At 36.1% G+C, this 14,990-nt stretch overlaps 1 protein-coding gene across 2 annotated transcripts in view; it reads right to left on the reverse strand.

The window, feature by feature from the left end:
• Positions 1-14,990, reverse strand: part of GLRA3 (glycine receptor alpha 3) — a gene marked incomplete at both ends in the record, with an annotated part of 181,118 nt that overhangs the window by 12,577 nt on the left and 153,551 nt on the right. Inside the window, 2 exons of one of the 2 annotated variants that reach the window (XM_080797670.1) lie at positions 1,675-1,719; positions 3,972-4,115. In XM_080797670.1, coding sequence (XP_080653796.1) covers positions 1,675-1,719; positions 3,972-4,115 — 189 coding nt within the window. The remainder of the gene's footprint in view (positions 1-1,674; positions 1,720-3,971; positions 4,116-14,990) is intronic. The other variant, XM_080797669.1, reaches the window with a different exon arrangement.

The following is a 14,990-nucleotide window of genomic DNA, read 5'->3' on the forward strand; positions in this document are numbered from 1 at the left end:
AGGTCCCCTGCTGTAATAAACTTTTTATATTGAGGCTATTTTATTTACTTTGCCTATTCTGCCAACTTAGCGTGCTTGGAAAAACTATGTAAGTTCATACTCGTGAAGATAAAGGGCTTGGGGCCAACATTTAGCTCATTTAGACTCATTTAGATTATGTTAATTTAAAGATTTACATTGCTCTGTTTCTAAGCAAAATACATATTTTTTAAAAAATGATGAATTTGGTCAGCCCAAAGGGTCATTAGGTTGAGAAAAATAGTTTTCAAAAAGTCAAAATGATCACCCCCAAATTTGCATTATTACAAAATAAATGGAATGCATAAATTTCTAATGAATGTCTTTGCATTACCATACTGTTTCTTTTTAAAAAACAAATATTGATTGGTTGCTGCTGAGGTAAACCTAAGTTTTCATCAGACTTCTTTGTGCATTGTTTTTGTAAAGCAATACTTAATTAAATGTATTTTCTATACTAAAGCTGCTATAGGCATTAAATGCTTAGTTACTAGAAATTTAAATATATTTTCTCCCAAAGAAGCTATTTGTGTTATGCAAACACAAAGCAATTAAAATTTGTCAAAATTTATAGTTAAGATAATTAAGTAAAAGTAATTGGATCAAGTGAATTTTTTCCCCCAGGGATGAGAAAATAAAGGTGAAGTGGGAAGTGGCTAGCTATGTTGGGAACAAATATACAATATTAGTAGAAAAAATAATTGAATGATTACATGTTATAATATAAGAAAACTTAGTAAGTGCTTTAAAATAATACTGGCTCTAGATAACATGGTATGAAATTGAGAAACCTTCAATTAGATGAATGTAATGTGTTTCTGGTCTTTTCACCTAATGTTATATCTATTCTTAACCAAGATGTACAGCAGAATCATCTCGGGAGGTATGTTTAAATGCACTTTATTTCAGAAATTTAATTTTAATAGACTGGACTGTTTATTATTTCCCAGTCCAGATTCTTGGCTTGGGTATGTTTAAATGCAATCATTGAATGCTATATTATAGTGGTCAAGTCCAAAAACTAATCTGCTCTAGTATAGACTACCTTTCTAACTACTCAGCTATTATACTTGGACATGTGACCTTGTGATCTCTTTTTAATCAAACATCTCAAAGGATGCTGCTATCAAAAAACCAAAATCACTCCTTTATTATAAAGAATATCAACTTCTTTTAACATTAAGAAGGGATTCTAGAGATACATAGGTTGGACAAAGTATTTTATTTTTGCCTTATTTATAGGCCTCTATTTTCTGACCAAAAAGGCTGCATTTAGAACTTATTTGTACAATTAAATTTTCTATGAATTTTTGGAACTGATTTTGTCAAGACAAATGACTATTTCTTTCATGTAGACTATTATAAGATTATATGTGTTATTTTGTTTAATGTATATTTAAAGATCATTTTGTCCAATCAAATAACTCAGTTGATTAGATGAAGGATAATATTTAAATATTTTTTACTGAGTGAGGGAAGACAAATGGACTTTGAAAAAGAGAATATCCTTAGCTGAAGGGGCATGCTGATCATTTAACTTGAACTATGCAAGGGGCCGTGTTTCCCCACCAAACACTGCATGGGTGCAGAATACGCTCTCTGCTTTTTTCACTGATGACCACATTCCTCTACTTAGAGTTAAGAAAGTGAATTTACCGTGTCTGAGAAACGGTAAAACTTCTCCAATGCAAAAGCTTCTGTCTGTGGGAAGGTAAAGTGGACCAAGAGGGATTGAGAAACCAGAGAATCAAGTCATATATGAGTAAATATAATTGCACAACTGTTTTTAATTGCATATATCATTTACACATACATATGTATCAAATTAATCAGTTTTCACATATGCAAGCTATCCAACCCCCCAAGTAGGAAATGAACTAAAAACAAAACAAAAACCCTATTTTTTTTTTCTTGCACTAAATCTCCACTACAATATTCACTCCCTGAATATTTCAACTGGTCATTAGAAAATAATAAGATATTACTCTTTTTGCATTTCTATATTTTCCTAGAGAGTCACTCATTAGAAAATTTAATCTTATCATCTTTCTGTGAGCAAAAAGTTACGGGCTTCACTATATATCCTGATGTTCTTACTGGGAGTGAAACTCAAGAGCTACTTTGGTAGGATAATTTTTTTTTTTTTTTTAAAGGAGAACTGAAACTGAGCATCTACAGTTACAGTCTATTCTGTTACCCATTGGACACTGCGGTCGTTGGATGTGTGGTGGGTGTGGAATGTGAACTCTCAATTGCCCTTTGGACATCACATACCTAATATTTTCCAGCACCTGGCTGATACATTCTACATTGTATAGGAAGGCGGAGAAAGGCAGAGAAATGGAAAAAAAAAGTGAGAAAGCAAACCAAAATGAGAAAGGGAAATAAGTATTACTTTACTTCAGATTAATGACACTAGAAGGAAAAATCGTCTGTATCAGTCGTTTAAGGGAAAGGAAAACAGGAACCTTACTGTTGTGATACAGCATTTTTTTGTCCTGTGATAGTGTTTCATCCAGTGCCAAGTGTCATGAGAGGAAAGAGGAGCAAGTAGGCAGTAGGGAGGGAGAAAAAAGGGGAGGAAAGAACGAGAAAAAGATGGGGAAAAGTATAAGGAAACCAGCAGACGGGGGTGTGGTGTGGAGAAAGAGAGAAAAGTGAACCTCTCTATTAAAATATGTTTCAATATACAAATTTTGTGCTTTTATTTTCATACCAACTTGATCAAATAAAAGCTCAGACACTGTTTTCGTCCCACCCATGAGTTACTCAGAGGAGCACAGTCCTTGATGTTCCTTCCATGATACTGAGATTTGGGTATTTACCATGATGAGGGAGTCAATAAGACATGGCTGAATTCATTATTACTTTAGAATATGTTTAATGCTCAGTACTAAGAGATCATGGGCTTAGGGCTTTACAAAATTTTATGAATGTGTAAATTGCAGTGAATAATTCAGAAACCACAAGAAAACCTCAAAAAAATTAAATCCTTTCAAAGTCCTTAAAAATGCATCTTATATGAACCAGACTATTATTTCTAAGGTTTGAGTATGGTTTGACTTAAATATTCCAATACATTGGATTCTGGCCATAATTTCTCCTGTTGCATAAACTTTGACATTTCTCTATTGCATATGCGTCCATTTGCTTTTAAATGTCACTTGGCACATTTATATGAAAAGAAGTAAACTCATAGATATGCTGGTCAATAGAAACACTCCCTTCCAGAAGAAGAAAGGGGGTTGATCGGGCTCATGTACACATAAAGACAACATTATAACTCTTAATAGAGGGGAACAACTCCATTCTGTACATCCATATTCAATTATGAGATTACTTCTGCAACTTCCTGTGGTCTCCTAATCATGTCCTCAATACAATTTCTTCTGGGTTTCACTGAACAGGTATGGCAAGGCAATAATAACACCTTCTTGTGTTTCCCATAGAGATTCAGTATAAATATCTTAAAAACACGAAAGTATGCATGAGCAAAGGACCACATAGTTCTACATGAACGTCATAGCATTAACAAATAGGTGGTATTTTATGGAAACGATGAAAGGAATTTGTTTGATAAAAGGAACAACTTTAATAGCTATAGCCAGTGACATGTCAAGTAAGACCATCAGGAACACATTCACATTGCAAGTAAGAAATGATATATTTTGATAATTGAAGCAAAAAATGTTGTTCTAAGAAATACATTAGAAAGAGGTTGATAAAGCTCTCATGCCAGTAGATATGCTGTGTAAAGTAGAACTGCATGTCACCATGTTATCCCTGAAGCTATTTTTGACAATTTCAGTTTCGATTGGACAAAACCAAAGAAATATTTGTATCTTTTGGTTCTCAGAATTCACTTCCTCTCTGCACCACTCTATTTCATATAACAAATTTACTTTTCAGTGTAAACTGGTATCCCGCCAAACCTGATGCTTTTAATTGCCTACCTTATTCTTTCTCTTTCGTCGAAATCTCAGAAGTTCTTTGTGTTGTCTTGATACAAAATTTACAGCTGCATATTCCAGAAGTGCTGAAAACACAAAAAGGAGGCATACTGCCATCCAAATATCAATAGCTTTGACATAAGAAACCTAGCAAAAAGAGAAAGGGTGAGCAAATTGAGTTGTATTGTTGTGTCTATAAAGAACAAAGCGGAATGTCTGATTCTAAATTGTTCCATTTAAATCATCTGGAAAAAGAAAGCAATAAGATCAAGACTTTTTTTTTAACTTAATAAGCTTTTTAAAATTTCTTAATAATTAAATTATTTTTGCAAGTTTGTATATTAGTCATATATTACAACCTGTGTATGTTTTGTTAAAAACTGTTGTCCATTGAGGCAGAAGACCAAATATAAGCTGAAGAAAAAATAAGTTGAAGTGTAATTTTACCTTCAGTGTAAAATAGGATAATGCTTGAAAAAGTATGAAGTAACATTGAAATATAGATAATGCCATTTACCTTTTGGTTCCATATTTGCTTCACTATTTTTTTTTTATTTTGAAATAATTTAAACATTAACAAACGTGTTGCAAGAACAGTAAAAAAATAATAATAAAATAAAATAAAATAAAAAACAAACCAAAAAAATGCTCCCAAGTTCCCCAGTTATTAACATTTGACCAAATGTTATATTTGCCTCTATCTCTATCATTTATTTTTTCCTCTTGAACTATTTGAGTATAATTTGCAGACATGATGGCCTGAAATACCCATGTGTATTTTCTAAAAGAAAATGACAATCTCCTCATACATAACTCTAGTACATCCAACAAAATCAGATTGATGTTAAAAAAATATTACCATCTAATCCTAGAAATCCATTCTTATTTCAGCAATTGTCCCCAAAATGGCCTTTGTAGCAGAAAAATATTTTTCCACCAGTCCAGGATTTAATTGAGAATTGTGTGTTGCATTTTGGCATCATATCTCTTTAGTCTTCAGTGTGGAATATTTTGGTCAGTATTTTCTCACCTTTTGTGATCTTGATATTTTGGATCCATGTAGACCTGATATTTTCTGAGTGTCTCCCACTTTTGGCTTATCTGATGTTTCCTCATTTTAAACTCAGATTATGGGATTTTTAATAGGAACAGTGATGCCTTGTTCTTCACAGTGTACCATATCAGAAGGCACTGAACATTCATTAGTTGGTTAAGGCGTTAGCTACCACATTTCTCTACCATAAAGTGACAAATTTCCCTTGTGTGGAGATATTTGAAACTACATATTATCTTCTTACTCTTTAAACTTTCATCCTTTAGACACTGATGACTTTTGTCTGAATCAATTATTACAATGATGATTTACAAATGTTAGTTTTCTAATTCCATCTACATGTATTAGTTTGCATTCTACAGTAAGGAAAGTTTCTATCTCCCACATTCATTTATTTATATCAGTAGAGATGAATAAATAATGATTTTGTTTGATGGGTTAAAATGCATCAACATCACTATTTTGGTACTCACACTAGATAGATTGGGTCAGTAGGAGCCCCTAGAAGTTAGGCCATGCCTTCCTTTGTTTAGTCTTCATCATGATTTGGGTATTTTCTTTCTTTTCTGTAATTTTTAGTATCCTTTCTTATTGTATATGTGCATATTACACATGGTGTTACATCATGAAAGTAATACTGGTAAAATCATCACCTTTTGTACTATGAGCATGAGATAATTCGTTTTGTTGGGTACCTTAGACACGTCAGTTAGATGTGGGGAGAAAAATTCTGAATGAGATTAAGAATGAAAGGTATTTATGTGAAGTAACTTTTTTAAAAGTTTTTCCTGGGAAATGGACAGTTACCTAGAACTTTCCTTCCCCACTGATAGAAACGAATGTCCCTTCCCCAAGAAGATGTGGATTGAGGAGAGCAGAACTCAAGGCTAGATGTAAGCAAAGATGCACTAACTACTTCTTTGGACTCAATGTAGAGTTATCTTAAGGATCAAAACCTTACACTTTGAAAATTTGACAATTTCTGTGCTGTTTGTATATTCTTCATTTTTTCTCTTCATTCTTAATATTTAGTGGTGTTTTTGTCAATATCAACATGTGGAAATCTTGATCAAATTTAGGCTGTGGTTTAAAAGGGGGAAAGTGGCTCACTCTTCAGGGGAAATTCTGGGGAATTGGGGGGAGGAATACATAAGGTAAGGATAAACTGCTCTCCCCCCTTCTCATTTAGCCCTTTTGGTCTCAGGCTCAACTTTGCCCAAGTCTGGTTCAGAATCCCATGGCACTTGGGGGTTTACGTGAACACAGCGCCTTGTCATTGCTGATGCTTTTTCTCTTTCTGTTTAGACTGTGAACTCTTTGAGGGCAGATGTCATCTCTGAGCTATTCACCAGCATAATAATGTTTGGCATGTGTGTACATATTTGCTAAATAAATGGACAGATAAATGAAGGTGTACAATGTTAAAATACAGGGGAAGAATGAATCACAGATGACGATTCATGTGGAGATTCACTTTTAAAGTGATGCTGTGTTCACACTTTGGGTTGGATTAATTTTCTTTTAGAAAGAGGCCATTTCTTGGGGCACCTGAGTGACTCAAGTCAGTTGAGCAGTTGCCTTTGGCTCCGGTCATGATCCCAGGGTCCTGGGATAGAGCCCCGCGTCGGGCTCCCTGCTAGCAGAGAGCCTGCTTCTCCCTCTCCTTCTGTCTGCTTCTCTGCCTACTTGTGATCTCTCTCTATCTCTCTGTCAAATAAATAAATAAAATCTTCAACAAAAAGAGAAAGAAAGAGGCCATTTCTTGATACTTCCAATGGTGTCAACTTACATATGAAATATGCCAACAATGGTGTCCTCCGCATTTCCTCTACTTATTTTAAGTATGATTTCTGTTGATCAGAATGACCTCTACTGAGCAAAGACAGGTATGCCCTCATTTTATTCCAGTGCTGTGCTAAGTGTCCAATTGTTTATAAAATATAGATTTAAACTTCATAAGTTCCGAAGTTATGCCAGTAATCTTTGGCTGCCCTCAAATACATACTGTCCTGAAAGATATAATGCAGATTTCAAAAGTGCTGTCTCAAGCTACACCATTCCTGGAAGAAAATGACTCAGAAAGTATGTGCTCATTCTTTAACAACCTGAATCTATAATGACATGAACCAGAGATAAATCAGAAATTCAATTTCCATATTAATCCAATGACTATCTCCAATGACAGCAGAGATATGCAAACATCATTTATGCCTGCCAGGGTTCTGCTAATTGTGAACAACTCTCGAGTGTTGAACCTAAAGGGACTCTTTCCTCATCCTCTTCTCTGACTTCTTTCACCAATTTCAACTCTTTTTCTCCTCCTCCACCCTCACTGTCCATCCAAATGCAGCAAGCTTGGGACTTGGGAGGTTTGGAATTCTAGGGCTAATAACTAAAATATGGACAACAGTTCTTACTTGAGCCCATGCCCAACATACTCAGGACATACAACACACCCCAGTGTGATTCAGAATTACAGCCTTCTTTCCATCCCCTACTGGTTGCTATTCTTTGGGGCATTCTCACTCCAATCTGGTTCATTCCTCTGGATCACCATGTCAACAGTCCCATCGTCCAGTGTCCTGTTGGAACCCTGATTCAATTTTAAGCAACAATCTTTCCTCAATATTACTCCTTGAGTACAAAAGTATGAGAAAATAAAACTAAGCATTTATTAATTAGATGCACCAGTCAGGAGGACTTTTGTCCTGGAGATGTGTTTAGAACCACCATATTGAAGACTGCTTCTTTCTTGGAGTTCACTTTCACCATGGCTCCCATGACCCAGGTTCTTCAGGTTTCCCTCCCTCAGGTCTACCACACTCTGCTTTGTGGGCCCTTCCTTCTTGTCCTGAGTTCCTCAGGGATAGAGTCCAGACACTCTTCTATTCTAACTCTGAAGTTTCTCATGAGTCAACCTCATCTATTACCATGGATTCAATTCCTCCTCTGTGCTTATGGCCTCCAGATCTCTCTTTGCTGATTAGACACTTCTCTAGCTAGGTTCTTACTTGACCACCTTTGGATGATTCACACACCTCATATTTACTCATATTTATGAAAGTTAATGAATCTCTACCAGACTCCACCAGATAAGCAGCAAACACAACTACATCCTCCTCTTCATTGAAATGTTACACTGTGTTGTCAGTTGTTCACCCCACACTAACAGTCTTCTCATTCTCTCATATCAGCGACCCAACCCTGTTAATTATACTTTCTTACTAATTCTCAAATTTGTCATTTTCCATTTTCCATCCTTCCTACTGCCATTCCAGTGATCTCAACCACAATGGTCCTCTTCTTCAGTCCCTCAAATCTATCCTTGACACAACAATACATGATTATTTTAAAAGAGAAATCCTTCTACTTAAAACTATTCATTTGTTGGCTATCAGACACATGAAAAAATGTTCATCATCACTAGCCATCAGGGAGATTCAAATCCAAACCACATTGAGATACCACCTTACACCAGTTAGAATGGCCAAAATTAGCAAGACAGGAAACAACGTGTGTTGGAGAGGATGTGGAGAAAGGGGAACCCTCTTACACTGTTGGTGGGAATGCAAGTTGGTGCAGCCACTTTGGAGAACAGTGTGGAGATTCCTCAGGAGATTAAAAATAGAGCTTCCCTATGACCCTGCAATTGCACTACTGGGTATTTACCCCAAAGATACAGATGTGGTGAAAAGAAGGGCCATCTGTACCCCATGTTTATAGCAGCAATGGCCACGATCACCAAACTGTGGAAAGAACCAAGATGCCCTTCAACGGACAAATCGATAAGGAAGATGTGGTCCATATACACTATGGAGTATTATGCCTCCATCAGAAAGGATGAATACCCAACTTTTGTAGCAACATGGACGGGACTGCAAGAGATTATGTTGAGTGAAATAAGTCAAGCAGAGAGAGTCAATTATCATACGGTTTCATTTATTTGTGGAGCATAACAAATAACATGGAGAACATGGGGAGATGGAGAGGAGAAGGAAGTTGAGGGAAATTAGAAGGGGCGGTGAACCATGAGAGACTATGGACTCTGAAAAACAATCTGAGGGTTTTGAAGAGGCGGGGGGGTGGGAGGTTGGGTGAGCCAGGTGGTGGGTATTATGGAGGGCACGTGTTGCATGGAGCACTGTGTGTGGTGCATAAACAATGAATTCTGTTATGCTGAAAAGAAATTTTAAAAAAAGCAAAAAAAAAAATCCAGTTAAACGTGATCAAAATAAATAAATAAATAAATAAATAAATAAATAAATATTTAAAAAAAAAAAACTCTTCATTTGTTTTCAATTAATTGAAAGTCTCAAGTCTGCTTTCTGGTGTATAAAGTCCTTCATGATTGGCCTCCAGCTTACTTCTCTTACTTCCGGCATTGAATCCTTTTTCTTTTCATTCATTGAGCACCATTGATGTACCCAAGTTTGGTTCTTAGTGTTGTAGTTATGGAGATGAGTAAGAAAAATAAGATCCATCTTAAATGGAACACACATTCAATTTGGGGAAAACATACAATAAAAACACAAAGATAATTTTTTAAAAAGTGCAACAGAGAAACCACAATGTGGTGAAAGGGAAGAGAAGGACAGGGTGAAGGGGGCTATGTTATATGGGGAGGGTCAGTGAAGGGCCCTGAGGATATGATAATTATCACTTATGCCACTTTTTCACTTCCTTATTATACTAACTATTCTTCCCTTCTTTTATTTTTTGGAAACTGAAAGCAACTGACAAACAATTGACAGCGGCTTTTATTCTCTGTTATTTTTGTCTGGAAAATACCTTCTTTTGGGTAACTGCCATTTGTCCTTCAGCTCTCAGCTTAGACAACGCATTATTAGGGAACCTTCTCCAAATGCCAGGATAGGCTTTCTCACCTTCCTACCTCCCCTTTCTTCCACTTTTCCCGGGTCACTCATTACAATTGTAATTATATTTATTTGCAAGCCTGTCTTACAAAATGACTGCTGGATAGCACCATTTGAATGTCCCACCTTCAGTTAACTATTCTATTCCACAATCCCTAAGTGCTTTCTAGTTTTCAAAAACTTTGGTTAAGGGGATACAAAAATGAGTATGTTCTTGAAGATTTCAAAGTGAAATGTCTATACTGATACTTTAACAAATTGTGTCTAAGCAAACACCAAATAATTCATCTTATTATTGACTTTGTTCCACTGTTCTGACATGATCTGTTTATGTATCTTTCCCTTTTAAGGCTAATATAGCCCATGAGCTAAGACAAAGGCCAAGTCTTATTCTTCTTGGTATTTCTAAGATCTAGACTGTTCATCATACTATGTGCTCTCAGGTCATGTTGAATTGACTGAGTCACATGGAATGACTTCAAATTACTGGCCACTTATTTTTAGAGAAATAATTATAATAATTAACATGTCAGGAAATGCTCTTGGTAGTGTCCATGGAACTACTGAGTCTTCTTAGTAGTTGTCTAAAAATAACACTTTTAATCCTCATAATCACTGAGGAAATTATCCCCATTTTAAAGATGAGATTTAGGCACAATAAAATAACTTGCTAAGTGAAATAACTTGTCACATAGCTACTGTTATAGACTGAATATATTTTTCCAAAATTCAGATGTTAAAATCTAAGCCCCAAGGCGATGGTATTAGGAGGTGGGGCCTTTGAGAGATGATCAGGTTGCGAGGGCAGAGTTCTCATGAATGAAGTTTGTACCCTTGGAGAAAGGGTCCCAGAGGACTCCTTTGCTCCTCTACCACGAGGGAACATGGCCAGAGGATCACCATTTGTGAGCCAGGAAGAAGGCTCTCACCAGACTGTGAATCTGCCAGTGTCTTGATCTTGGACTTCTCAAGTCCCAGAACTGTGGGAATAAATGTCTGTGGTCTTTAAGTCACCTATTCTATGGTCTTCTCTTGTAGGAGCCTGAATCAATTAAGACAGCTACCAAGTTGCAAAGCTAGAATTGAATACAAGTGATCTGACTCCAAAGCCCATAAACTTAACTATTACTTTTTGTTCTCTGCATTTTAATATTCCAGCCTCTTTAACTTTTATCTAATAGTTAAGACTAAAATCAGCATGCAGAATACGTATTGTAAGGTCCTCTTTATTTGCTGGTTCTGATCCTAAAATCTGGCAAACAACTTTCTAGAAGGCAATGTAGAAAAGGAGACATGAGCATTGTATTTACCACATAAAAACAAACTAGTTGCTCTGAGGAAGCAAAACTAGATCAGGAAAACATTTTATCTTCTGAAATGCAATGAAAGTCCCCTCGACAACACTCTTACATTAATTATAATGAAGTGTTTTCTTCGTGAGCCGGGAAAACCACTGCATACTTGCCATGTCATAATCTAAGAAGACATCAGCGTGATGAATTATCATTTGAGTATGCAGAGCTACGTTAATGCAAGGCCTTGCCTTTTTCATTCTAAAAATGTTTCATAATGTAGGGAAAGGAATATAAGCTTCATTATGTTCTATAGACTTCTTATGTCATTTTTTCCAGAAAAATTATGCATTCATTCTACTTTAAGTGTTATCATTAGAAAATAGAGACAGTCTGTTTTTTGTGTCCCAATTATATACATATATATACAAATATATAAATATATATACACAAATATATATATTCATATATACATATATTCCAAATGTAGATACATATATATATATATTCCAAATATGGATATGTGTATATATTGTCCAAATATACGATAATGATGGATTTTATCATTATCAGTCATCCTGATTATAAAGACCAGAATCAAATTATCTCAACTCTAGGAAACAATCATGTTCTGAGAGCTCATCTAAGCATGAATTTCTCTATGTCTACCTTTCCAATGATACAAGGAAGTGGGCACAAGGAGGATTCAAGCTAATAAAGGATACAGGAACCAACAGTCCTGAAATTTCACTGGCTTGAAATAAAGAACAATAAAGGATACTGCATGTCTACTTTGAGTGGTAATTCTTGTCACTGTGTTTCTCACTGACCTCAGCTGACCGGGTGTTCACTATCTGGAACATTGGCAGCAGCAACAGGCAAGGAAAACTGGGCCCTCCCTGATGGGACTTGTGTTGGTTAACAAATTACTCCAGACCAGAAGTGGAACTGATCACTGTGCTCAAAACCCATGAGCCAGCACTACTCCCAGTCCATCCCTACCATGGAACAAAGAGGTACAACCCTACCATGTGCCTGGGAGGAAGACAAAGCCAGCATGAGTAGTAGGGGTGGGAAGGTTTCCACTATTTTTATTTTTGAAACAGGAACAAGGATTCCTAGAGGCACAGAATTGAGGACAGTGTGGATTATGATCTGATCACTATTTACGATATCTTCCTAGAGAACTACAGCAGCTTTATTAAACTCACTGCTTTATAAGAAACAAAAATAAAAACAATGTCTAATTAATCACAATATAGCATAGAGCGCAAACCTCCCTTGATCTTCAGCCAAAAATGTCTTCAAACCCTAGTGTCAGGTCAAATTTCAGTACAATCAATTCAGTACAATCAATTGTAATGGGGTGTAAAAAATAGAGTCCAGGTAGCATTCTGGAGCACACACTTAATCTAAGAGCGATAATAGGTTGACCAGCTGGTAGAGAGTAAAGACAGGCAGGCTGCAAACCAAAGATAGGTATGGGAATGAGTTTGCTTGTGCTGCATCGTATGGAATGCACCCAGCAGATAACTATAATGCTCATCTCCATCCCTTAATATCCACACCAGAACACTTTGTGGTGTAACTTATATGTGCCTGTGCTCTCTGAAGCCATTTGATTTTTGTGTTCTCTAATTCAGAAGTATAGATGAGTTGCATTTATCTCAGACAATCCTTCATATATACATTTACTTTTATGCTAACTTTTGGTCAGATTATCAAGTGGCAACAATTTCAAAATACATTCCTTTACAAGTACAATGGGTGAATTGTATTACAAACATGGCACCAAATGGTATAACCAAGAAGACTGGCAAGATTCATGCCTTTACCTTACCCTGCATCAATGTGGTTAAATGGATTGCCTCCTGAGACTGGTAATGCATCAGACTACAGCTCATAGATGACACTGCATTAGTGGGTAAATATTTATTAGATTATAACCCAGACTACTTATTTATAGTAAATTATACTTATTAAATTATAAATTATAACCCAGACTACTGTGAGTCAAGAGCTTATAGAAAGAATTTTAAAATGCATTTACAAGGAGCACAACTTAAATTTAAGACTAAGTCATTGATTCAACCAGAAACAGGAGTTAGCCTCACAAAATCGCATATAAACTTATATGTTGGCACTCCAGACCTTTAAAGGAAAGTACACTTTCCAGGAACTACTTCCAGGTGAATATTTTGTCAATTCTCTTCTCAGTCTAAATTTGCTTTTTATTTGAGAAAGAGGCATAGCAAAACATCACAGAGTATTGCTTTTTATTAGCTAAAATAGCCCTTCGACCAGGATGATCTTTCTCCCTTTAATGACAATCAATCCTGATGGAGGCTCCCAGGTCCTTAGAATTGTCAAGGAAACTGTGAGGAGCAGTTCTGGCTGAGGGATGGACAAGTGACTCAAGTATTCAACCAATTGCTTTTCTTCTGCGATATGCTGGAAGATTTTCTGTTTGAGTGCTATTTTTTTTTTCCTGGGGATTTTATTTCAGATCACAATGACGATTCCTTAATCTTGCTTTTGTAAAATCCGGAATGTAGTACGTTTAATTTCACATTTCTCCCTAGTGTAAATCCTGTATGAGAACTTTGTGTTTTATCACTTTTCTAGGAAAACATATCAGTTGCAAAATCATTTTGAGCTTCCTTCCAGACCTAACGCGAGAGGGAGGCAAGGGACAGAATAAACAATGTTTTAGAAGCAGGTGTTAAAGGAGAATGAAGTAGCTGTTGAAAAAGTGAAAGAAACTGTCTGGAGGACTGCCTTCTTGAAACATTAGGCAGTGAATCACACAGCACAAGGTTTTGTGAGTTTGGACATTTATTGTCCCAGAAGGCTGCTCACAATAGCAGAGTCCTTCCGATGTCACGTTCATACTGATTATGATCTTCCTAACCCTTCGTGAATGAATGATGCTTCGAACACAGTATTTATTTTCCATATAAAAGTTTTTATTTTGAAAGATGAACTTGTCAGAGAGAAGAGCTGCAGCTTTCCTAAATAATGGACTTGGCCAATCCCTCCAGTCACCAGATAGAAAAGTTTGACCAAAAAGCTGTGGGATTTGGAAAGGTCATCTCGTTATCCCTGCCATCTGCTTCGGTTCTGAGAGTTTTGCCATCCTCTCTTCTACGGGACAAGGCTTTGATGTTTACCATTTATATGAAACTATGAAATCTAGATATCACTGCCAATGCTTCTGAGGTGCATACTATCAGTTACTGGGATTTCTTAATATATTATCTTTTTTAACTGCTCCATTAAGGTTGAATTCTGTGACTTCTCTCTCCTCTGCATTTTTGTAGTAGAGGCTTTGTATTTCTATAATATCAACTTTATTTTAACCATATTCGCTTCATCTCTGAGGTCAAGACCTTCACTGACAACTTCACACAGGAATTACAAAGACAAAGAAAGCTTGTTAGTTGCTTAACAACACTGATGTTGGGACCGTGTTCGTTATTCCATTGTGAAGGGGAGTTTTCCATCTATTTCTGTCTAGAGGGTTCGTGGTATGAATTCTAGGATATGCGCGAATGCAGTAAAGGGAGTTTCTGACATTATTTAAGTAAAATTGTCTCAAAGTGGCATATAGTTGTTTTGTTTTTAAACATAGTTTGATGCCAAAACCATTGTATTATATCATATTTTTTAAAATTAAAATTTATGATTTGATTATATACCTTTTCCTAATTGTGGCATCAGATTGAAGAATTTAGGCAGTGGTTCTGCCTCTATGTCACCTACAAAGGACATGCTTGGTAACTGTTTATTTTCAGCTTAGTGA

Source organism: Martes martes (assembly GCF_963455335.1).
Source record: "Martes martes genome assembly, chromosome: 2".
NCBI classification, from domain to species: domain Eukaryota; kingdom Metazoa; phylum Chordata; class Mammalia; order Carnivora; family Mustelidae; genus Martes; species Martes martes.